The 25,891-nt window shown below is 40.4% G+C and overlaps 1 protein-coding gene across 2 annotated transcripts in view; it reads right to left on the reverse strand.

The window, feature by feature from the left end:
- LOC144020227 (uncharacterized) overlaps nucleotides 1–25,891 on the reverse strand; it is a 60,763-nt gene that overhangs the window by 12,640 nt on the left and 22,232 nt on the right. For both annotated transcript variants that reach the window (XM_077523495.1, XM_077523494.1), the window contains 12 exons: nucleotides 22,627–22,688; nucleotides 22,503–22,532; nucleotides 18,824–18,900; nucleotides 17,160–17,365; nucleotides 13,262–13,474; nucleotides 10,622–10,720; nucleotides 8,399–8,436; nucleotides 8,264–8,310; nucleotides 5,490–5,521; nucleotides 4,583–4,699; nucleotides 2,573–2,704; nucleotides 2,107–2,148 (listed from right to left, as the gene is read on the reverse strand). In XM_077523495.1, coding sequence (XP_077379621.1) covers nucleotides 2,107–2,148; nucleotides 2,573–2,704; nucleotides 4,583–4,699; nucleotides 5,490–5,521; nucleotides 8,264–8,310; nucleotides 8,399–8,436; nucleotides 10,622–10,720; nucleotides 13,262–13,474; nucleotides 17,160–17,365; nucleotides 18,824–18,900; nucleotides 22,503–22,532; nucleotides 22,627–22,688 — 1,095 coding nt within the window. The remainder of the gene's footprint in view (nucleotides 1–2,106; nucleotides 2,149–2,572; nucleotides 2,705–4,582; nucleotides 4,700–5,489; nucleotides 5,522–8,263; nucleotides 8,311–8,398; nucleotides 8,437–10,621; nucleotides 10,721–13,261; nucleotides 13,475–17,159; nucleotides 17,366–18,823; nucleotides 18,901–22,502; nucleotides 22,533–22,626; nucleotides 22,689–25,891) is intronic.

The raw sequence follows: 25,891 nt of genomic DNA on the forward strand, positions 1-25,891 counted from the left end.
GGAGATACATTCTGGACAACAATTCAAGCTGATTGGACGATGGGACATTCTACCCGTTTGTTTTAACCAATCACGGCCACGGGTGAAAATTTCGTGTTCGTTCTTGTGGAAGGGCTGGAAAGCACAAATATCTTACCACCTAGGAATGCACGAAGCGCCTCTCACTGTTCAACATTCAACAAGGAAAGGTTGAGTAATTCTGTGAGAACATAATTAATTGTAGCGTCCATCAGTCCATGTTGGGTTTGTTTGTTAGCCCCTGTGTCGGCGCTGGCTTCCTGGTTTCGTCACAGTTGCATATCCCGCCCCCAAACACGTCGCTCTGTGATTGGTCCAAACCAGCAGTGGTTCGGGAACGGCGTTTATTTGCGGGAGCGGTACAAGAAGTATTCTCCGGAGTTTGTGAACTCACAAATACCGCAAGAATTCATCTTGCGAGAGCAAGATTACCGGAGTACATTTAAAGGAACACTTTACTTATTGATCCATTTTTAGCAGCAAAAAGTTGCTACTTTTTCAATAATTAATTTGGTGACGTGATTATTTTTTTATGTACATTTAATAACTTTTAAACCGATGTTAAAATGAATCGAACGCCGGCATGTTTGTTACACGTGACTAAATAACCCGGATGTTTACGTCACTAGTGTGTAAACGCTACACGATGGAAGCGCTATGCAACACAGCCGTGCATCTAGCGTCAAACCCGGAAGGATTAAACCTTATCGCTTCGAGCCAACACGACAAAATAACCCTACCGAAGGAAAGTCTGCCTTGGATGTGAAAGTTGTGGCGCCAGATGGTCTTTTCGGGCACAAAATAAACTTTAATGAACGAGTGAATCAGGCGGTGTGAGTGGTGCTCGTGCGGGAGCTGCAGGAATGGACAATCCGCTAATGAATGTGTGCTGTCTGGAAATAAAAGAAATCGAGGATCGGTTCCTTGCGGACAATCTCAACTGCATCCTGGAACATCAGACATTCAACATGGCAATACTAAATAGACATTCTCAGGATAGCTTTGGTTGCGATGAAAGATGTGAAGAAGAAAAGTCTTGGAGGAGCAAATATCCAACAGGTAAAGTGACACACAGCACGAGCAATGCAAAACGTGTGGAACTGACAAACTATTTCAGGAAAAAGAAAAAAATAGTAAAATTATATGTATCGTCGTTACAGCGCCCAACCTCCCCTAGCTGTTTTTTTTTTTTTTCTTTTTTTGCGTAGCGTCCCGATGATGTAAACGAAAGCTTGCAAGAAGGTTGTGTATTAACCGTGTTTATTTATAGACAAAATGAAGTAAGGAAATGCGAGACGCCGTTACCAAGGCTGGTTATCAATGGTTTGGATCCGAACGAAATTAATAGAAATGCAAATGAAACTGGAATGCACCACAGGAAGAACAGCGGGACAGAACACAAATGTAGTACGTCGCACATGCCGATGATAATGACACTAATCCACATTCAATAAATTTTTTGTTAAAATAAGATTATGAACATGGTCAATTTGTGAACTATAAACAACTCACGAGCTAATAAAACATAACGTCCGCGCCTGCTTGTCCTTGCCGGGAGGTCGACAGCACTTAGCAAGCCATTTTCTACGCAAATAGTCTTTTTTTTTTTGGGATAACATACCAGTGTGCTCCTCGCGGGTTTTTCCTTGACGACACCTTGCAAAATTTTGCAATACAGTAAGGCATAAGTGACGTTTGTGTCTTCCTCGTCGTTCTGTCTGCGTGAACTACTGTTCGCCAAGCGAGTATACACACTTGTTACGTCACCACTTGAGGGCGTTCCAACACGGAAGTACTTCTATGTTGAAAAAAGTTAAATAAATCAATATTGGGGTGTATTCTTCAGCTCTTATGCATGTTTCGTAGCTAAACTAACTATTTACTGCCAATCAAGCCATACATGTAAAATTAAAGGTGCCTTCCTTTAAGGTTACATCTGATTGGTCAAAGTCAGATAAAAGCATCCAATTCCATGTGAAGCTTATTGCACATCTTTCCGATACACATTTCACAGGCCATTATTGCAAAGTCAATATTAATTTAACATATTGTGCAATATATTGTGCAGTCCTAGTGGAAATAACTTACCAATGGGTCCAACGACTGCATCAGTAGATTGTAGAGAGCCACCTGTGCAAAAAATAGGTTCAGTAGCGATACTCAAACATCATCCATCCATCCATCCATTTTCTTGACCACTTATTCCTCACAAGGGTCACGGGGGGTGCTGGAGCCTATCTGGGGCTCATAGAAGTGCCTGTGGCTAAAGTCAAACTGTTTAAGGGTTTGTTCTCTAAGGACCTGGATTCTGCCTATTATTTGTATGCCTGTATGGCATATCTTCTCACAGAAAAATTCCCTGCTCAAGTTACCTCTACACGGCCACACCAATTCTCATGAACAGAACTAAATCTGTAAGCGAGAGGTTCGAAGAATTGGTTGAGTCCATTTTGAGTTTCAGAAGTAAATAAGATGTGATTAATCTAATTAAAAAATGTAATTGTTTGACAGCTCTAATATGAATGTACAATTAGAAGAACGATAAAAGCCTTACTGGTGTGTCGATGCCAATATGCTCTTTGACATTGATCATCTTCAGTTCACAGTCTTTAATCTTTGCAGGAATAGTGGTGTGAACTTTGACCACTTCTTCAGCAGTCTTCAAGTCTGGCACAGACACAAGAGCCTGCCATAAAAGGACATTTTATTAATATGTATCATCTGACTCTACAACCCAAATATATTTAGTAATTGATCCACAATGAAAACAACGTATGGGGCATTTCTCTCAAAACGTCTATCATGTGAGACAAGTTAGTTGAAAATTACACATTATAGAAATAGCCTAATGATGTATCAAGTTGTACTTTTTGTCAGAGCTCCATGTTGGTGAAAAAAAAATCAGAATAGTTAAAATAATTACAATCAATATCCATGGAGAAATGCGTGTCATTTGTCTAGTTTTTAAATTGGTTAAAACCCATTCCAAATGGACCTCCTGATGTGGACTATTTCTTCTTCTATTGGAAGTGCGGTATCCAGCAGGAAGTCGGACTTCCGGTCGATTGCACGTGGCGCGACTGGCTGCTGCTAATCTCCGGTTAAATTAGTGATCTCTATTCTCCGCTCAACTATCGATACATCGCTGCTGGTGTATATCATGTTCGGTTGGCTAAATGTTAGCCTACCTTCCCAAGGTAGCGTCTGTCATCTGCCATGTGGCCCCGCAACCTGGTCTCTTTTATGCACTTCAGACTGTTTCAATCCTGTCATCAAGCTGCGGCAGGGAAACTTCAATACAGCGCTGCTGAACTCCGTTGGATTTACCGGCTCCTGCCCAAGGTGTCACCAATGCTACCGCCGGTGCTATTTCTTCACCCAAACATTGCTCGTCTTCCCCGTAGACGATGTATTCACCGTGGATCTCGCTGAAACTTTCACCACAACTTATCAAGAACAATTCAAACCATGCGGTCCACCTCTCGCCCCAGTAAAAATTCTGTACGGTCTGCCGACCACAGTATTCTTTGCCAGCCTAGCTCGGTCGGCTAATGCTATCAAGCAAGACAACACAGTGGTCCGCTTTGGCTTATTGAACATTCACTCACTCATGAGTAAGGGCCACCACATCCAGGACCTCCTCTCTGACCACAAATTGGATTTTCTCTGTCTGACCGAAACATGGAACGATTTCTCAGCTAAACGAATCCACTCCTCTGGGCTTTGTTTACATGTCTCGTCCCCGCGGCAACCGCCGCAGAGGAGGGTTCGCGATAGTTCACCACGAGAAGTGGAAAGCACTTCCAGTCTCCGTGGCTCCTTTCCTTTCATTTGAATGATCTGCTCTGTCGCTGCCCAGCCCCACCCCCACCATTGTTGCCACAGTCTACCGCCCACCTAAGTATCACAGTGACTTTTTGAATGACATATCCACTCCGACTAACCCATTCGCTGTTGCCGGTCCCTCCCTTTGGAACGACCTACCACTGAATATTAGGCATTCCCCCTCGTTATTCTCTTTTAAAAGACGTCTTAAAACACATCTGTATTCTTTGGCTTTTGGCGCACCATGAGACTTGTTCTTGGTGTTTTGTGGTGTGTATGAGTTTGATGTTTAGTCTACTTATTTATGTATTTATTTATCTCTTTATTCAATACTTCTAATTTATTCACTGATGTAAAATGTATTTACTTATTTAAAAAAAATAAAAAAAATATTCACACTTCAAAATGTTAGTTTTGCAGTAAACGAGAACAAAGCAGATGTTTATGTAAAGCATTTTGTATACAGCAACGCCTGTTCTTAAAGCACTTTATAAAGTTGAGTTGAGTTGATTTCTGTTGGATAAAGACGTATTTTGGTCCTCACTATGTATTATGTACAAGAACACACATACATGTATAAAACTCCTACTTTTGAGCATAAAAAAAATGCACATTGTTCTCAAGAAATTAAAGTAAGTACTGATTGAACTTCTTGAGTATGATGGACTGGAGATGAATTGAACTGGCAACTATCCAGCTCGAACAAAGTGACTCAGTGTCAGTGTTGGTTAACTGCTACCTTTCCGATTGATGGAACGGAGATAATATCAGTGGGATTTCCAAAAGGCTGGATGAGCTTGATGACATCACTCTCTGACCAGTCACCATCAGGAATTCCTGTTATTAACACCAAGCCCTTATATAAATGGGGAAAAAAAAGAAATCAGTAAGCAAATAAATAGATTTAGTCATTAGACAGATATCCAATTTAGCATGGTCCCCATAAGTCGTGAGGAAAAATGGGATAGAACACATTACACTAATTTCATGAGGAAATACCCAAACCATATTGAATGGTCAGTCAACATTGATATTCATTTGCAGAGCTGGTAAAAGGTGGATATAAAATACAAAATAATGTAAACATTGTAGCAGTGAATCCAAAGTTATCATATAAGTTGAATTTTTCCACTTTTGTTAGATTACAGCGTTAGTCTTCCCTCTCTATAACGCGGTTCACTTTTCATGATCTCGCTGTTTCGCAGATTTTTTTGTTTTTTAGTGCCATTTTGCAAGCATTTTCTGACAGTAATGTACCTATTTTATAAAATTTATGAAGGTTTGAACATTGATAATGTTTAAACAAGAGTGAAATGTGAGAAAATGTAAATGCCTTGATTAGAAAAGTGTAGAAACTGTGTGGTAAGGGGTTTTACAGCCTTGAAACATTTATAATTAATGTAAACCATAAAACTAACTATATGTTGGATTTAATTTATTGCGGGTATTTTTTGGATCCTAACCCCAGCGAAAAAACAAGTGAATACTGTATACCAAAATTTACTTTCCTCCTAACACTCAAAATTCGACACACAACCAACATCCCCGAGTTAGGATAGATGGTTGCACAAGTTTAATATTAGCCATATCATAGATAAGAAAAATGATTAAAGAACATTCAATCATAATTGTACGTGTGCAATTACCTTTGCAGAAGTGCTCATGTCAGCCTCACTCACTTCAGTAGAGGTCCAAAACACAAACAAGAGCAAAACAAGAGCATATAATCAATAATGTTCAGATTTCTGTAAATAATCAATTCACTTCATGTAAGCTTATTTGCCAAAACAAATATTTCACTTCACTGGAGAGAGATTGGGAAAAAGGCTTTTGGGTACTCAGTAAGGATGGGAATTGATCAAGATTTTTAGCATTCAGATTACATTTTCGATTCTCTTTTTTTTTTTTTTTTTTTTTTACTCATTGTATGCCAGCCATTTGCAGCACTGCCAACCACTCAGTGCCAGCCATTTTACAAGATTTTGATTCATTTTTGATGGCCTCAAGAATATTGTGTTCTGTGGGTATACTGTATAAACATGGGACCCACCAAAAGGAAGTTTAAACCCTCTCTTTCATCAGAAAAAAAAAAATCTCTCTAGCATTTATCATTCCTGAGTAATCAGCAGTAGAAGAGAGGCAAGTTTCACTGAAAATCTAGTTTTGACAAAAATAATGGATAAATCGAGAGTTTTGTGAAAAGATGCATTTCAAGTAAAAACCAAAAACCCGACCAGTACTTATCGTGCACTGCTATACAATATAACACACAAGGCAATAGATAGTATAGGCATCATATGACGTGGGTTGATAGATGCACACTTAAAAAGTCATCTTGAAGTTATGAAATTTAGCATGGTACCAAGTTCGTGCTTACCTACATGGCGCTTGGCGACGCCGCTTGCGTCTTTGATCGGTGGCGTGAATACGTTTGCCCACAGTGATTCATCTAGGGCTGGGCGATATGGACCAAAACTCATATCCCGATATATTTTGGCTTAATAGCGATATACGATATATATATTTTTGCTCCCGCAAGAACATTTTGAGTCAAAGCTAAATATAAATGTCACAAATAGTTTTATTGAAACCGAATATTTCAGTGAATAGGGGCTAAATCAAATGAATAAATAATAAACAAGTTTCTTCACCTGGTTCATGAAAAATGCTGTTGTTTAAATAAAATATAAATGCTGTGTAACCATTTTTAAATTAAAATTCTGACTGTAGGTGCACAGTTAAATAAAAATATATCTTAAAAATATCCTTTAAATATAATCAGCCAATCTTTTTCTGAGCTCCATTCACAAGAAAAGTACACACATATATACTGATAACTATAAATGGTTTACTGAAAGAAAATCAGAGAAATTCTTCCCCTTTCTGAGAAATCCACATATGCAACTAAGGATCATTACAAAAGAACAAAATATGACAAACCCTAACTGACGGTTTCCAACTGGAGCTCCTGCAGCATGCAGCTACACACACACACTTTATACTTCAATTTGTGGCACTGTTTAGATGGTGAAAAGTATTTGTAGTGCTTCCACCCCTCGCTTGCACTTGTGTATCGCTCTCCTCAGTTTAGCGAGTGTAGTGTAGCTTGTTGCTAGCCATTCATGCTCACCGCTGCTCGCTGGCTCACTCTCGCTGTTGCTCACTCGCTTCTCACTCGACTTCTTCTTCTTTTTGTTTTTACAAATCAATTCTTCTGCCATGATTTGAGTGTTGGAGAAGAGAAGGTGAGACAATTGCTTCACACACAAGTGTGAAGTGTCGCCCCTCCCTCCGTCTTTTTCTTGTTTTTGTTTTTTTAAACCGCGATTTTCATGTTTGAGAAGATGAGAGACAACAACTCGACAAGCACTTCACAAGTGTGAAGTGTCCCCCCCCCCTCCAATGGATTCTTTTCAGCTCAATACTTGTTGGGGGGACTTGCATGAGGTTCTCCTACGTCCAGTGCATTAAAAAAACCCCGCAAACCCCGAGTTAATTCCGGGATGGGGGCAAGCCACATATATTAAATACCCGAGTTAAATCGTAGAGGGGAATGAATGAGTTAAGGAGAACAAACAGATTATCATCCACTTTTTCTTAGTCGTATCTGTAAACAAGATACATGTTTAAAAGTAACATGGCCTAAATGCAACAGTAAAGTTTTAAGGTCCACATTTGATGGGGTGCCATGGGGTCCCCAGAAAAAAAAGAAAAGAAAGAAAAAAAGATTTGAAAATAAATATACCTACAATTAAAAAAAAAAAAACATCTTATGCAAGGCTGACACTTGCACGATTTTGTGGCACGAATTGGCACCGTGAAGTGGTGTGAAGTGTGCATAAACCCGTCATGACTACGTGCCATGTCAGGGTAAAAATTTGGAAATGTTAAAAAATTTTGTCACGACAAAATTTCGCGACCGGGTCGTGAAGTATGAGCAAACTGTTCGTGAACTCGTCGGGACGATGCGGGGAGGATGCGCGCCAGTGCGTGGCAGTGCGCGCAATAGAATGTAATATTCTGTGGGCCTTGCATAATCAATCAAAATCCAGTAAAACAGCAGGGAGTGACGGGGGTTGCTTCAGTGAAAATGGCTGGGAGTGAATGAGTTAATGAATTAATACAATTGTTGTTTATTGGTAAAGCAGACCAGTATTAAAATGACTGATTTCTACTTTCTTCAATGGTTAGGTTTCTTCATGCTAATGTTGATGATGACGGCATTCTAATCAATAAAACTTCACTTTACATATCATTTTGTATTCTAATTTAATTTTCACTGAACCCATATTCTTTTTGTATTGTATCAAGATATCTGTCATGAATATCGTGTTTTGAAATTCTGCCCATATTGATCAGCTCAAGAAACAACCAGAACCGTTTAACAAAACAACAATAAAGAACATATCTGATTTCTTACCACAGTCTTTCTTTTCAGAAGCCATGTCTGGACTTATAATAGGTTTACTGGGAACAGAAAACACAGATTCAGAGAAGCAAGGATCAGTTTAAAATTGGGAACGAGATAGAACGTGCTGCCTTTAAAAACACAAACCTGTTACTGGGGACTGAAGACTGCTTTGGCTCTGGTATCTAAAAAGGGTAATAATAAATTTGAGCACAATCCATGTTGTCAGTCATATAATAAAAGATAAGATATTGTGAATGTTTCTGAAATTCAGTTCCCAGCATTTAAGTAAAACAGAGATAAAACTTAACTTTTTAATTGTATAATACAGTAAAATAGACAGTGGGCCTTATTCACTCTTGTGCATACGCACTAATTTGTGCACATAATGTGTATTAATGAAATGTGCGAATACAAAAATAAATAAAAAATAAATAAATAAATAAATAAAAAAAAAAACAACCTTTAACCAAAACACTCAACGTAATTGGAACAACAGTCATACTGTACATAAACAGTAATAATAATTTTAACAGTAATAACCTAAATCTGTAATTTCGAAATGAGTTCAGTTATGACAAAAATAAACATGAATAGGTTACTCGTCACATTTAGCCCCTTCTGTTCAAGTGCTTGTATGTCTTATGCACTACTCTATCTGAGATAATGTTTACATGGTGACTTTTTAGTCATCCATCCACCCATCTTCTACTGCTTATCCGAGGTCGGGTCGCGGGGGCAACAGCTGTAGGAGGGAAACCCAGACTTCCCTTTCCCCAGCCACTTCAACCAGCTCCAAAGGCGGTATCCCAAGGCGTTCCCAGGCCAGTCGAGAGACATAGTCTCTCCAGCATGTCCCCGGGGCCTCCCGCCGGTGGGACATGCCCGGAACACCTCCCCAGGGAGGCGTCCAGGAGGCAGCCGAACCAGATGCTCGAGCCACGTCAGCTGGCTTCTCTCAACGCGGAGGAGCAGCGGCTCGACACCGAGTCCCTCCCGGATGACCGTCACCGATTCTGTTCATAACTTTTATGGACAGAATTTCTAGGCGCGGCCGAGGTGTTGAGGGGACCGGTTTGGTGGCCTCAGCATTGCATCTCTGCTCTATGCAGATAATGTGGTGCTGTTGGCTTCATCTAGCCGTGATCTCTAACTCTCACTGGAGCGGTTTGCAGCCGAGTGTGAAGCGGTTGGGATGAAGATCAGCGCCTCCAAATCCGAGACCATGGTCCTCAGTCGGAAAAGGTTGGAGTGCCGTCTCCGGGTTGGGGATGAGATCCTGCCCCAAGTGGAGGAGTTCAAGTATCTTGGCATCTTGTTCATGAGTGAGGGCAGGATGGAGCGAGAGCTCGACAGGCGGATCGGTGCAGCGTCTGCAGTGATGCGGTCTGTTGTGGTGAAGAAAGAGCTGAGCCAAAAGGCGAAGCTCTCGATTTACTGGTCGATCTACGTTCCCACCCTCACCTATGGTCACGAGCTGTGGGTCGTGACCGAAAGAACGAGATCCCGGATACAAGCCGCCGAAATCAGTTTCCACTGCAGGGTGTCCGGGCTCTCCCTTAGAGATAGGGTGAGAAGCTCAGTCATCCGGGAGGGACTCAAGAGTCGACTTTTTAGTCATTCAGATTGAAATCATTCATAAGAAGATCTCTGCTCACTTCTTTTCATGTGACGTGATCCATTCCGATCTGCCGTTTATATGCTCCCCTTCTTTAATCGGATCAGCCCCACGGCAGCCGCGAGAGGCGATCACGAATCGATCACGCGATTTATCAAGATGGAGTTAATTTGTCATTTAACACAGTATTGTGATCATGTAAACACTTCTATTGGAGTAACATCTTGATAAAAAACAGTTTAAAGCACTTAAAAACAAGTTCGCCCATTGCAGACAAGCTCTGGGGAAACGCTGCCATTTTAGTGGGTGGAAACGACGACGTCATGACGCATTTACGTCAACCCCGAGCATGCGCATGGTGCATTCAGCCTTGACATTCCGATTGAAGCGTATGTATACATGACACTTGCTCGGACTGACAAAAGAAATATACTACCCTTGTAATTCTGAATTAAATTCCATTCAGATTCAGCCTTTTTATTACGAATGAGGTGTTTATTTGGAGTCTATTCAGCCCGTTTGGCCGTTGGGATTCATTCTAATTGGAATACATGGCTTTGTGTAAACCAGGCTCCAGACAGCTCGTGTTGTAAGCCTGAACAGTAGAAGTACTTTTCAAGTCTGTGTACAAAGCACTGTCAGATGAGTTAAAAAGGTAAATACTTCATTAAGACAAAAAAATCAAAGCGTAGGTAAGTAATCAGCTATGATTCACAGAAATCTTAAAACATAGTACATTTTCAATATGGTACCTTGGCGCAAGAAGCAGTAAGTGGCTGATCTCCAATAGTGAGGTTTGTTGAGTTTATCAAAGCCTGGGCATCTGCAGCCTTCACCATGCACACAGATGCCTGCAAGATGGAATGACAACATGACTATGAGGGTCAGACATTATCAATGGCATTTTGTTACATAGAATCTTGCAATGTTAAACAGGCCATGAACCAGCTTGGCTAAAAACACGCCCCCTAGTTACGAGGCATACTGTCTAATAATTGCTTTTCATACACTTCTATTATGCTGCGTTCTCACCAAAAGCGAGGGACGGCGATTCGGCGGCGCGTTTGCATTGTAGTCAATGGAGTTTGCGCGCAACGGAACGAAAGTGCGTGGTGGGGCGGCGCGGAGGATGCGTTTCGCGCGTTGGGACGCGGTGCGCAGCAGCGAAAATCCGCACATTCGCGACGAAAATCCGCACATTTGCATATTCGTCGAAGTTAAAAAAATTGAACTTTCTTCGCTTTTCGCCTCGCGGTAGCCAATCGGCTTCGAGTATGGGCCACGTCACACACAGTGTCCACAGTCCTCTCTATTGTCACCCCGAGCGCAACAACACGGCCAGCCGTGACAGAATGATGATCAAGAAAGTGCTGGTAAGTCTGTTTTCTTGCTTTTGAACTGTACCGATTTAGCAGCAGTGCTTATTATTAACTATTAACTATTATTAGCTCAAATGCCGGCCGCCCGATTGCCACTAAAAAAGCGAAAGTGCTATCACGTACCTCAAAAAAGGAGAAAATAGTGCCATGGCTGTTTAGTCCCAGGAAAGAAGTGAAAGTAGTTGGCGGTGCTCACTTTTTGTTGACTCGCTAAAGTTCTCCACTTCCTTGTTCACCAAGGGACACACCTCCTCCGCTCCGGTGAGCACGAAAGCGCGAATGAGCGGCAACCGTTCCAAAAACACTCTACGCGGTGAAACGCTCGCGAATGAAGCATTCCAGTTCGCCTTTTCGGATTTGGTGAGAACGTTGGATGAGAAATTTGACTTTTGCGCTGCTTGGAAATAAATTACAACAGTATCTCCTCTGCAACCGTCGCACAATCCTAAACTACGTCGGTGGAAATACAGTACATTAAAAATGGCAACACGTTTGCCGAAGTCATGTGAAAATGCCGTTAAGTGAAACCATTTATGTTTTTGGACAGGACTGTCGCAAAAGCTTTTTCAGCTGAGCAGCCCCCGCTGCTTCGTGTTAGCATCGGCTAAAAAAGCTGGAGTCGTATGGTTCCGCACGGACACTTATTGCTGACGGACTCAGATTCACCACTACTAACTAAGATGCTTCTTAGGGTTTGTTTGTGGTCTCTTGAGACTGAAAACTGAGAAAATTAACATCGCTATGTCTTATGTTTATAACAAAACAATCCGTGTCAAAATCGCTAAATAAATAAGAGCTTTAATGAATTTATTGCCGCTGGCCAGACACACGTAAGATGGTGTGTGGCCCGATGCATCAGCAACAGGAAGGCGTATCTACTTCCTGTTAAACAGAGCAAGACTTATGGCGACCAGCCAAGTTCTTTTTTTTTTTTTCCCCCCCTCACTCGCACGCTGGCGGTAGAAACAAACTCACTTCGGACGTTTATGGATTTGAATGGGATGAAATGGAACTAGAGTGATGGCGCGGGATCTTGGAGCATAACGCGAGTTATTTGGAAAACCTTTCTGTGCGTGTGCGGTACCGTTAGTATGTTGCATCAATGGCCATTGTAGGCTTCAACAACTCAATATGTTTGAATGAGACAAGCGAATACGTCAGGCTTAGTCAAAATTAGGCGATTCATCGTTGGAATAATTGATAGGCAGGTTGATTTTTATAAAAAATCGTTAGTGACAGCACTAAAACTAAAACAGCCATATTGGTATTAGCCACCGTCACAAGTACCTATACCTTAAAATAAGACATGATAAGGTATCTGTACTGATGCCGATACCCGGTACTGGCTGTCACCCATCCCTAGGCAGGATGGTACCATCTCTGCCTCAATTTGAGCCAGGAAAAACCCTGAATTTTGAAGGCGCAACTGAGACCGATGGGCAAAAACTGTTGAGTCTCCTCAATAAAGACAACCCTCGACTGAGGCAAGTATACAAACTTGCCAGCAGAATGCGAGCAAGTTTCCTTTACTTTGAAATATGAGTGTGCAGGAATTGTCCGCACAACGCAGATAAACTCTACAGATTTCGGCAATCGGCATCTCGTTGATTACACATGCACGGTTGCCCACTGACGTCATGCTTTGAAATTGCTATAAACTGTGGAAAAAAAAAAAGTGGGATGGAACATGCCTCACTAAATTTTCCAATTAGAGGGAAAAAAAAAAAAAATGTACCAAAAGTACTAGCAGTATCGGAGCTTGATATCTGTATTGGTACTGAAGAGTTGAGTACTTGTATCAGTATTGGTCTAAAAAAAATGGTATTGAACATTACTAGCTTAATAACTTTTTCTCCTAATTTCGTGTGCGTGCGTTCGTGTGAGTGAATGAGCGTGTGAAAACCCCCCCAAAAAAACTAGCATGTCAGTCATCTTAAATATAATGAAAAATTATCTCCTTACAATTTGCTAATGACAACAGCTGTGTATGCGTAAAATAAAATCTAAAATCACCTTTTGTCCATGACCCTTTTCACTCTCTTCCTCAGAGCATGGCAGTAAGATCACATTGTTGATCTTGCCATAAGATGACACAAATTTCGTAACTTCGTGCTCCGATGCTTCCTTTGGAATTCCAGTTAGATAAACTAGACGGTCTGCTGTGGAGTTCTGGGATGTTGGAGCCACATTCTTTTTCTTCTTCTTGCAGGGTGGTGGATTGGACAACTAGTAAAAGAAACAAAGGATTGAGGTTAGATTTGGCAGAGGATGTGGCATGGATGGATAGATGTGCCCATCAATTTACTGGAAGTGGATATGACCTGCAATATGCTATAACACAGTGGTTCTCAACCATGGTCCTCAAATACCCCTTTCCAGCCTGTTTTCCACGTCTCTCACAGCCAACACAGGTGTTTCAAACAATCAGCTAATCAGCAAGCTATGAACCCTGATAACGATCCTCATCTGTGTTGGCCATGGGAGTCATGGGCCGCTTCTCAATATCAAGAACAGAGTACATTACTGTGACGTAACAAGTAGGGTTTTGATAAGCCCGGTCTCAAGAACGTACTTCCCAAGCCCGCATATCTCGCTGCCGTATTTACGTAATTCATCGGTTATATCATGTGACTAGCTTTCAATGAATTTGTACTACTATTTCGATGTTTCAAAATATGTTTGTACAACATACATCAGTTAAAAACCGTATTTACATCCTTGCGATTTCGTGAGACGTCATCAATGGCGGCCCAAGTACTGTTCCAATCAAAAGTATGCATAAGCCAAGACCACACAGAATTCCCGGATATCGTTATTTTTTGCTAGCTTAAACCAAGGATGCGTCGGTGGTTGCTTGGTGAAGGCTTGGCTGTGACTATATCCCAAGATGCATTTCGTACTTCAAGGAACAAATGGCAGCGGAGGAGTGTCACGTTTGTTCTTTCATTTACGGCAGAGTAGGCACGGCATGTGCGTTCATTGCTGCCCCCCACCAGCATTTGTATTTCCTTCCCTTTTATGAGCGAAAATAGACATCTGTGAGTGGATCCCGGGATTAATTCCTGCCGTCGACTTGGGATCAGCTCTAAATAAAAAATAAAATAAAATAAATAAATAAAAAAAACTCTCCGGAGGGTTTTCAAGATGGCGGAGTGAGCAGACGTGCGTTGGGTAGCTCCCCCGAGTCGGTTATGAAAAGTTGAGTTCAAGAAAGCAAAAGAATAAAAACAAAGAGGAGGGAAGATACGAAATGAAACACGAGCAAGAGGAAGATGTTGTCAGAGAAGAGGATGTTAGTAAGCAAATGGAAATCACGAACTTCACGGAGAAACATAAGGCAGGTCTTTTCGCCATCAAAGAAGAAATAAAAGAATTCAGAAGGGAGTTTCAAGAAGATCTGACCACATTACGAGGGGAGATGAAAAATGAAATCAATGCGATGCGTGAAGAAATGGATCACAAATGCTCCGAAAACAAGAGAGATCTTCAGGCCCAAGCAGCTAATATGGAGGCAGCACAGGCCCGTATAGCTGAACTGGAAGAGTGGCAAGCTGATTCGGGCTCGGTGATATCGGAGATGATGGAGCGGACACGCCAACTTCAAGAAAAGCTAACTGATTTAGAAAGCAGATAGCGGAGGAACAATCTCCGTATTTACGGGGTCCCGGAGGACGCCGAGGATGACTCTGATTTGGTTGGCGACTACGTGGTGCGGCTGCTCAAAACTGCGCTCGACCTACCAGAAAGCATGGAGCTTCATGTCCAGCGCTGCCATCGAGCAAGCCTGGCCCAGAAGCGACTCCAAGGTCCATTGTAGCCAACTTTCTACAATTCGACACCAAGGAAATAACCTTACAACAAGTATGGGGCAAGGAAAAGAAGATAAAGATAGGCGATAAACAAGTATTTTTCCATCATGATATAGGAGTGATACAACATGAGGACAAATACTTGGTAAATATATTACTTGTGGCAAGCAAGAAAGCTCTAACAAGAAAATGGTTTAAAGTCGACCCACCGAATGAAGACCAATCGAAGGCAATCATGGAAGAAATCCATACGATGGAGATTATCATTTTTCATATGAGATTGCAGGGTACTCAAGGAGATCAAAAATGGAGGAAATGGAAAAAATACAAGAACTTAAATGGCGATGGACATGGTCAATATGAGAAGTAGACAGTGAATTGTTTAGCAAAGTGGCTTCCACTGTTAAAGTTCAAGGTTTGTTTGTATTTTATATACAACAATGTTGTGTGTGTGCAAAAAGGAAATAAACAAAAAGAAAAAATCTCCATTAGTGGACAGTTGCAGCATCTATTCATTTGGCAAGCACCTTTCTGGCCACACCACCATTGCCTATCGGCATCTGTAGCGACCCGCTGGGCTAGTCCCGGTATGCCAACCGTAGCAGCTGACCAGTAAATACTAGCAACAACTAGCGAAGGCTGGCTATCACTGCTGGGCAAGTCCCAAGGACGCCGACCTTTTCGTTGGGTGTAGCCCCGATGTGACGGCACGACCATCATCGGGGCTAATGGGGGATCCTAATAAAGAATTAAAAATGAGCTACATACACACACATTCAAATATATTTTTTTTTATAGATGAACCACAATTTCAGGAGAATCAGAACAAAACCTGCAACTCACATCGATGTCTTTCCAGAACCTTTTTGTTCCCAATATAATCCTAAATTGGATAAATCCCATGTATAATTTAAAATGATACTAATTTAATTATTAATACTCATAATGATAACATCTAGTCACGTGGTACACAGTTACGGCAATGCGTCAGAACTAGGAAGCTCGCAGTAAGAATAATATCCGGGTATTCCATCCGTTCTTTGCTCGACCCTTATGGCTTTTTGCGTACTTGCAATTGGAACAGGACTTGGGCTGCGACTGATGATGTTTCAAGTCTTCACAAGGATGTAAGTACGGACAACAATGCATACTGAAAAACGGCCATGGGAAAAAGGCTGGATAGGGGTACTCGAGGACCAGGGTTGAGAGCCACTGCTCTCACGTCTAAATACAGAGGCGGACATTTCGACAGTACTGACGGAAATTCTATCAATATGTCACTGACAGAAGCTTTTTCTGGCAAAGGACATATGATGGGAAATTTATAAAAATTTGGAGACTCAGCACTGTCTGTCACGAGAATCAGCACTAACCAGGTCTGTACCAACGCAACTCTTTAGTCCATCACTGAAGGATTCCTATTTCGCGGACGACTAATGGAAATACGCCTCGTGTGAGTTTGTCGGCGGGTGTGAATACACCGAGCTTCGAGCAGAGCTTATGTGGCGTTCCTCTTCCTCCGAAGTTTGGACAATGCTATTCAATCTGGTAACCTGTGTTTGTGTTGGAGTCTTGCGAGTGTGTGCGCACGTAGCATGCTTTTTTCAATAGAATATATTCAAGGTTGTTGTTGCTAACACAAAGGTATGCAAGTCAGTGTGATTATGGAAACGCTTGACTAAAAAGATGGGTTTTGAGTACTTTCTTAAATGCTTCAACGGATTGTGATAATCTTAAGTGAACTGGTAGAGCATTCCAAAGTTCTGGGGCGACAGAGCAAAAAGCTTGCCCGTGCCCTTGCGGTGTTTTACGTCATGTACTGGGCGGCTCTTGGCTTGCTGTGGGCTCGCTCTGGCCCAAGCCAGCAGTGAGGGCCAGCAGCAGCTCCACACGGTCCACTTCCGACATGGTCAGCTGTAAAGGAAATGCTCACCAACACCATGCTTGCTTCGCACGGCTCGGTGCCGGGCTTCAGAGGAAATCTCCTAATTTGCTCTCTGGGCACCAGCACAGGTCTTCCATTGGTTCATTAAATCGAAGGTCCACTTTATACATATTCTTTATATGTATGTATTTAAAAAGTGAAAATGAAATACACCTACTGGGTCAGCAGCCCTGTCACTTTCAGTCTTATTGGTGTTGGTCCCAGGCTTCGTTGACTTTTTGACAGTTTTAGTGGAGGGATCATGGGTTCCATGTTTAGAGCGTTGATCAACCTTTGAGATCGACGCATCCCAGTTGGTGTCAGCGGAGTGGTTTTTCAGATCATTATGAGGACGTTTTAAACCGCTGTGATGTGATGAGTCTCCTAAAGATGGGGGTGGGGTACAGTTAATTATTCACTTTAATATAAACAATTTAAAATTACAAATCAAAGTATTGTAATCTACTAAACAAGTAATGCAACAATTGAGGATCAATTGTACACTAGAATTGCCGTATTTTCACGACCATAAGGTGACCCTAAAAGTCTTAAACTTTCTTAAAAATTGACGGCGCGCCTAATGAGGTGTGCCTTGGCTGTGCACCGAGTTCCAAAATCTGTAAATGTTTTGTGCGACTTCAGTAAGCGCTCTCTTTGACTGTGTCTGTTAGCAGCTCCGCCAACACATTGCTTATATACAAGAAATGTGGTCCTGGCTGAGGACTGGCAGGCCTGATGAGAACCCAAAGACAAAAATGTCGTTATCTTTCAGTTGAGTCTTTCAGGTTCTCATCATGCCTGCCAGTTCACAACCGGGGCCGTCTTGCTGCTTTCATTTTATAAGAGTTCCGCCATTTGTGAATGTATTGTGCATGTTTGAGCTAACATGTCTGCTTGCACTAATGTTGGAGCTTTTGCAAAAGCCGGCATCATTTCTGAGGAGCCGGACGGTAAAGAGAATGACTCTGACAATGCTACAATGAAGGGAGGGACCCTGGCGTGTTTGATGGAGAACTTGGCCAGCTGTTCGTTTCAGATAGAAATAATGAGGAATTTGTGGATCACCGATCAAAACATATGTACTTTATATTTTGTTTTATTTATTTTTGATAGCCTCTATGGACATTACAATAACAGCAATGTTGTGCAACGAGTACAACGAACGATAATGTGTATATATACTTTTGCAAAAATAAAAAATAAAAATACTAATAGGGGAACTCAATGCCTAAAAATAAAAAAGGACGCTGATTTTTGAGGATCTGAACATTCACCACAACCCATTGAGCTTTACACACTCATCACAACTGGCAAAAAAAATCCTGCGAGGGCCCCTTCTAGCTGCTCGCAGCTCTAGTTATTATTATTATAGTTATTATTATTATTACTGTTAAACATTAATAAAGACTGTATTTTGCTTTTCATAAAAACTACTTTTCATTCTAAAAACGCACTTCCAATAAAGTATTTGCAACCCCATTCCTACCGCGTTATTTTTATTTCGGGGGTGGTGTTATTGGCAGCTGCTGAACGTAACTACAAAAGTAACGCGTGATCTAACTTAGTTATTTTTAAAAGCAAGTAATCAGTAACGTAATTTAGTTACTTTTAAAAGTAAGTAATCAGTAAATTAACTAAGTTACTTTTTCAAGGTAACTGTGGCAACACTGGGTGCACCTTATGGTCGTGAAAATATGGTGTTTTGTATGATGTCAATGAGAAAAAAATCAGGCAGAACAAAAGCATTTGTGTACTTATTTACAATGTCAACGAATACCAGTGATAGAGTAAAAAAGTTAAAAGAAAAAAAAAAAAGTGCCAATATTGTGCTCAGTGGTCAACCTGTGAAGTGATGATGGCAATGGTCCTGGGGAAAATAAGGTCTTGCATGGAGTCTGTGAGGTTCCACTCTGCTTTTGCTGTGGAGAAGGCATTGGAAATGAAAAGGCAAGGGTAAATTAACCATAAACAGGGTTAAGGTTAGCACTAAATTTTAAATTTGTTTGACAGTTGTGAACCAGTCTAATGCATGACAGCTAGTTAAGACGCTTGGCTCACCAGAACTGTATACAATTTATATCATAAAATTATACCAAAAAATGCATTGAGATATCAAGTCCTTCAACACTTATTAAACAATACTGTGATATGATCCTGATTAGAATGAAAATAAAACTACGGTAAACTAAATGTCACGCCAAACTGACAGCTGACAAGGGCTATTAAAAGAAAACAAAAATGGCCGAAGAACTAGGGATGTACGTGTATGGGAAAAACAGTAATCACAATTATTTTTGATTGGGATTGAAATTAAGATTGATAAAAAAATGATTCATTGATTTTAAACCTTTTTTTCCGAGAAGCTAAGTGTTAGCATTACCAACGAGTGTCTGGCTGATAGCTGTAAGTGAATTTGACAGCTGGGACTGTACCTGGCTTACTTGAATTCTTTTTCAATATTCTAGTCCATAGGTGTCAAACTGAATCCCTCGAGGGCCATAGCCCTACAGGTTTGAGGCCTCCCATTTTCAACACAGCTGATTCATACATTTCAAGGACGCATCTGTTGAGGAAGAACGCATCTGTACTTGCTCCTGCACTCGCTCGTGAATCTAACTACTTGTTGATTTTTGCATTGGGATTTTTAACTACATTGTTGCAGAATGCCTGGCGGAAAAAGAGCTGACGAGAATGAGGAGATAAAATCTTTTAAAAAAACTCAGTGGAATGGTTGCCAAATTACTTGAAATGAAGAAGAGCATTGAGCCACTTCTTCAGGAAATACAGCAATTGAAGAAAGAGACACAGGAAAAAGATCGACGCATTGTTGCCTTGGAACAAAAAGTGGATGATTTGGAACAAAATCTTCGTATCAACGATGTGATAGTCACCGGTATCAAGATCAAGCCACGCCGTGGCCCTTTGAGAGCTGCGGCTAGCACGAGCACGGAAGATTCTGACCAATATTCAGGGAACGAGACTGTGGAACAGCAAGTGACACTTCAACTCAGAGATTTGGGATTAACTGTTGATCCTGCGCACATTCAGATGTGCTTTTCGCTTCCAACTGGAGGGACACGACCACCGGCAGTTCTGATCAGGTTTGTTGACAGAAAGAAAAAGATTGCTCTTCTGAGAGACCGTCACAAGCTTGGTGGGAAACATGTCTACATCAACGAAAACCTCACCAAACGAAATGCTGACATCGCCAAAAAGGCTCGACAAATGAGAAAGAATGGACTTATCGAAAGCACGTGGACAAAAGACTGCCGAATTTTTATTCAAACTAAAGATAACTCTGGTCAACTAAAAACATGAATCGTGAAAGGAGCTGAGGAATTGGCAGCGCTTGAGAGACAACAGTAATTCACAATATCACAACAACAATAACAACAACATCACTAATTACCCAAAGCTGGAGTTGTATATGATTATTTGCTGACTTTGCCAAGGCTAACTCTTGTTTATACACCTGCATTGATAACATGTATGGCTGTTCCCGTTTGAATCTAAATATTGTCTGGCTCGAATTCCGTTTGGACATTTGTTCTAACAGTCAAGGCTACATGATAAGGCTGTATTGTGGCTCCAATGAATCTGCTGTCAATACGCAAAATGGGGGTTGGTGGTCTGGTTCCTGGAATGCAGCTGGCGTGGGCCGCTCTGCTGGGTGAGCTAGGCTGGGCAGCGCACAGGAGTCATCAGATCCACAACATGCTAGCAACCAGTGGTGCTACCTGACCAGAATCGAGTGCTGAAATTGCTTGAAAGCAATGGGCTGAATGCAAGCCGATCTACTCTTCTGGAAAGCACAACATGTGTGAAAGCTGATCCGAGGTCAGCGAAGACCCTACTGGTGAAAGAGAAGAATTGCGCTTGCCTTGGCTGCTCGCCTGGCGGGGTGGGCTTGCTGGTGGCGTCTGGGGACCGACTCACCAGTGCCAAATGACTGGGACTAGCCACAATCTACACACGGACATTCAAGATGAACTGAGCGAGCAGTGTCTGGGATAGTATGGGATGGATAACGATAAAAATTAATGACTATTCTAAATAATGTATATGATTGATGCGTTATAGTAATGGGTCGATGGGGACGGGTCTCGAATAAGCTTCGGCTTCTACCCGTCAGCCCTTCTTTCGGATGTCAATGTTGCAAATGATGTGATGTGATTGATGTAAACTGTAATGTGTCCGAAAGGAAAAAATGAATAAACTAAACTAAACTAAATATTTAAGCTCATCAACAAGCTCTGCAGGAGCCTGATAATTATCCTGATCATTGAATCAGGTGCGTTGGGAGTAGAGAAGCTTAGAAAACATGCAGTGCTCCGGTCCTCGAGGACCGGATCTCGACACGTGTTCTGGACCAAGGCTACTTTGTAATTCACTCGCCATGTTTAAAGGAAGGTGGTGTGCCTTAGGTTTAGGAACACAACTTTAAGCCATTAATACTTTATTTTACACATGGAACATGTACAAAATAAGAATATTTCTGCCTCATATTGCACTTAAAGTTGTGTTCCTAAATCCTAAAGGGCTATGTTAGAATTTTTTTTTATTTTTTTTTTTAAATGGGGAAAAAGTGTTTTACAATATAAATGAAGACAAAGTATTATCTTTTTACTTTATTGTATTTATTTATTTATTTTTTCTGATCCGAAAAATGATACGATTTGTGACTCAAGTTCGCGATCCGATCCGTGCCTTAAGTTCCGCCTGGGTTCCAGTACGTACTGAAACACAGTTTCGATTTTGCCATCACTATTGGTGGGATTATATGTAAAATGTAGGAATGACATTGGGTACTGTACCCATTCATTGGCTTTCAATCTTAAAATGTTTCTTAATATGAAATGTTAATCACAGGATCAATTTAATTGTTATTTTTAATTTCCTATTAAAAAAATGATTCACTGTTTGTGTTAGTATATATCACAAGCTGTGTAAATGTCACTGTAATTAAAATTTGAGCAGTAAGAATGTGATTACGGTTTAAAAAAAAAGAAGCTACTTTTGTTCAAATTATGAGGTGATAAATAGTTGAGTACAGTAAAATTAAGGTAATTTATAGGTAAAAATATTTATAATATATTAAATTATATTTGACGAACATGCTTAAATCATTGATATCAGGAGTGGTTGAATCTTACAATTAATTAAGAACCAATGAAGACAGTTTGGGGTTTCACAGGATGTATTTATTTGTATGTTTCTTGTTTTGTGTACTTATTATTCGTCGAATAGCAACTTGAAATGTTATGGCATTGTGTGTGGAATTTAAGCTATGTTGTATATCTTTTGAAGTTTTTTTTCCCCAGTTTTCCACCTTGGGAAATGGTTGGCTTGAAAACCAAAAAAACAAAAAACAAAAAAACAAAAACAAAAACAAAAACAAAAACAAAAAGGAAAGCTGCCTGGTCATTCGAGTGAATTACAACTAATTCTCTAATTCAGAGTACATAGTTTAGCCTTTTCAAGTGGGAAAAACATATGGGAAATATGGGAAAAACAAACTAACCTTTTCAGACCTGGTTTCCAATCAGGATACCTTTAGTAAAATAAAACAAATACATTTGTCACTATAACATTCAAGTTCTAAAAAAAGGCATGAAAAGGTTTCAGCAAACCAACTACATCCTCACTTGTTGCGCAGATCCCTGCAGGCAGCTGTGTGGTTTACAGTATTTATGTGGTCAACCCAGTCCTACAGAAAACCACAAATAGGAGAAGTCACAATCACACTCATGGGCATCATCCAAAGACAGTTATCCAAATCCTGGGCAATTCATAAAAATGCAAATTCAAGTAGCTTTTCTTTTGAACAGAATAAAACAAAACAAGACAAACCATTTTCATTTACCAATTTATTGTCTTTTTGCCTGTCACTAACAGAAAATATGTAATAGCTAAAAAAAGACCGTGGACTGGGTGCCAGCCAAATGCAGGGCAACAACCATCCACACTCACAAGCACACCGAGGGACAATTCGGAGCGCCCAATTAACCTGCCATGCATGTCTTTGGAATGTGGGAGGAGACCGGAGTGCCCGGAGAAGACCCACGCAGGCACAAGGAGAACATGCAAACTCCACCCAGGAAGGCCGGAGTCTGGACTCGAACCCGAGTCCTCAGAACTGGGAGGCGGACGTGGTAACCAGTCAACCACCGTGCCGCCCTTGCAACCATATAATACCCTAAAAACTGAGATGTTTTCTGGTAGAGAAATAAAACCTTGAGTTCATTACTCAATATGAAAAAGAAAAAAAAAAAAACCTTTAGTTTATTCATCTACCGGAAAACAACATTTGTGTAGTTTGTCTTTTCACCATAAGATGGCAATACTGATCATCTTGTGGCTGCCAGAACCAGTTAGTCCCCAAGGACTACATGAGTTGGCCTGTGGGGTCTATTCTAAAAAAAATTGATTTCATCTATTAGGGCCCGAGCAGCGACCGCTGCGAGCTTCCTATTGTTTTTCCTTCAAATTATTATTATTGTGGGAATGCTGCATTCCCACATATGTTATTGTGGGAATGTTATTCGTATTATTTATTATTGTAGAAATGCTTTCTAGCATTCCCACATATGTTATTGAGACTTTATTGTTACTTATTGTGGGTCCCACATATGTTGTTTCTAACCTTTATTAGTGGGAATGCTGGAAGCCCACTTCCATACATACAACAGACCATCATTACCGGCTTTCTGATACTGCTCAGTGGTGCAGTTTGGCGAGTGTGTTGTACAGTAAGCAGGAGGTCGCAGGTTCAAATCCCACTGCCGACTGTACATTGCACATGTCTCCGTGGCAATTATAAAAACGGATATTAATTATACCAACTGACTATCATACCAGGAAATGCGTTATACTGACATGATTAAACACGTGTCACAAATCAGCGCTGATCCCTTTCAGCATCAGATGGCACTTTAAATTACAAATACGCCAATTCGCTCTGATGCTCACGTGGCTAAGTGCTCGAGCCAGGTGCATTGCAAAGACAGCCATATGAATGGTGCACCGGTTCAAACCCCGACTGGAGCAACTTTTTTTTTTTTTTTCCCCAATTTCAGTATAGTCATAATACAACAAGTTAGCATGTATTTCGTTAAATGTCATTTGACAAACTTTTTTTTTTAAATTAATCCACGGTTTCATCTTTCGTGTACACTTGATTACTAAATACAATACCATACATTGTCACAGCCACCTCCATGTCCATGATAGTTGAGTGGTAAGTGCATCTACCTTATGTCACCCAGGCCAACCCATGCGTGGGATCAAACCTTGTGAGGAGTAATCTTTTTTTTTTTTTTTTTTTTTTTTTTTAAATCAGAATTGCTATAATACAACAACTTTACATCTATTTCATTAAATGTCATTTGACAAACTTGTTTTCAAAATTAATCCATATTTTCATCTTTCACCGCTTGTACACTTGACTACTAAATACAATACCATACATTGTCACAAACACCTCCATGTCCACGATAGTTGAGTGGTAAGTACATCTATCTGCCTTGTGTCACCCAGGCCAACCAGTTGCGTGGGATCAAACCTTGTGTGGAGCAATCTTTTTTTTTTTTCTTTTTTTTTTCAGAATTGCCCTAATACAACAAATTCACATCTATTTCATTAAATGCCATTTGACATGAACTTTTTTCAATATTAATTCATTCCTATTTTTCTCTTGTACACTCGATTACTCAATGCAATTATATACATTGCCACAGGTAACTCCATATCCACAACAGTCGAGTGGTTAAAGCAATGGCCTGGCATGTAGAAGATCAGGGTTCGATTCCCGCTTGGGACATGTTTTAGCACAACTTCACTTTCACATGGTAGTCATTGTCCAATTATTTAAAGCTGCTCTATGTAATAATTTTACCCATATCTTCACAGTAGCGTTTTTGTTTGACCATTTTATGACAGAAACATTGTTCAATTGTTTTACATTAAAAAAAATCATATGCTAACCCTAATTGCATCCATCAATTATGTAAATAAAAGTTGGATAGCAGGCCCCATCACCTGATTACGACAACATTGGAGCAAGGCACATACTTCCTCTGTGGTCCAGCGGATACAGGCGCTGACGCACGAACCATGAGGTCACTGGTACGATCCAGGGCAGGCCCCCCTTCTTTCTTTTTTTTTCTCTTCTTTTTTTAAATGCAACGTTTTAAGTTAAAACATAAATCTCTTGACAAGAGCCTTTTGCTCTTGTCAAAATTGTAAAACGTGGCCTGTTGTGGTAAATGGTTGTGATGTTACGCTCAAAGCAGACGCTCAAGAAAGTGCTCGCGGCAGATATATATATATATATATATATATATATATATATATATATATATATATACACACACACACACACATATATATATATATATATGTATACATATATATATATACATATATACATACATACATACATATACATACATATATACATACATACATACATATACATACATATATATATACATATATATTAGGGGTGTCACGATTCGCCAACTCCACGATTCGATTTAAATTTCGATTTTGGGGTCACGATTCGATTTTTTTTTCGATTTTTTTTTTTTTTTTTTTTTTTTTTTTTTTCCGCTCCCCCACTTTATAACACAGAGGCATATGCTTCTGTAGGCTAAGGCTAGTCTATGATCATTGGTTCTATTCATTGTACAGTAAATCTTATTTCAAAAGATCGGCTACATATAGGTGATGCAATTTCCATATTATTTTTGTGTAAATTTATGTAATATATGATAATTGACATTAGGCAGGAATGATCAAATTCAAAGAATTTATTTACAATATAAAGTTAACCGTCTTGTTCTTACTGAAGTGTAAAATAAAAAATAAAAAAACAAAAACAAAAAGTCACAGTGGGTGCCTGCCATCTAT

The sequence above is a fragment of the Festucalex cinctus genome, chromosome 6 (genome assembly GCF_051991245.1).
Source record: "Festucalex cinctus isolate MCC-2025b chromosome 6, RoL_Fcin_1.0, whole genome shotgun sequence".
Classification (NCBI taxonomy): domain Eukaryota; kingdom Metazoa; phylum Chordata; class Actinopteri; order Syngnathiformes; family Syngnathidae; genus Festucalex; species Festucalex cinctus.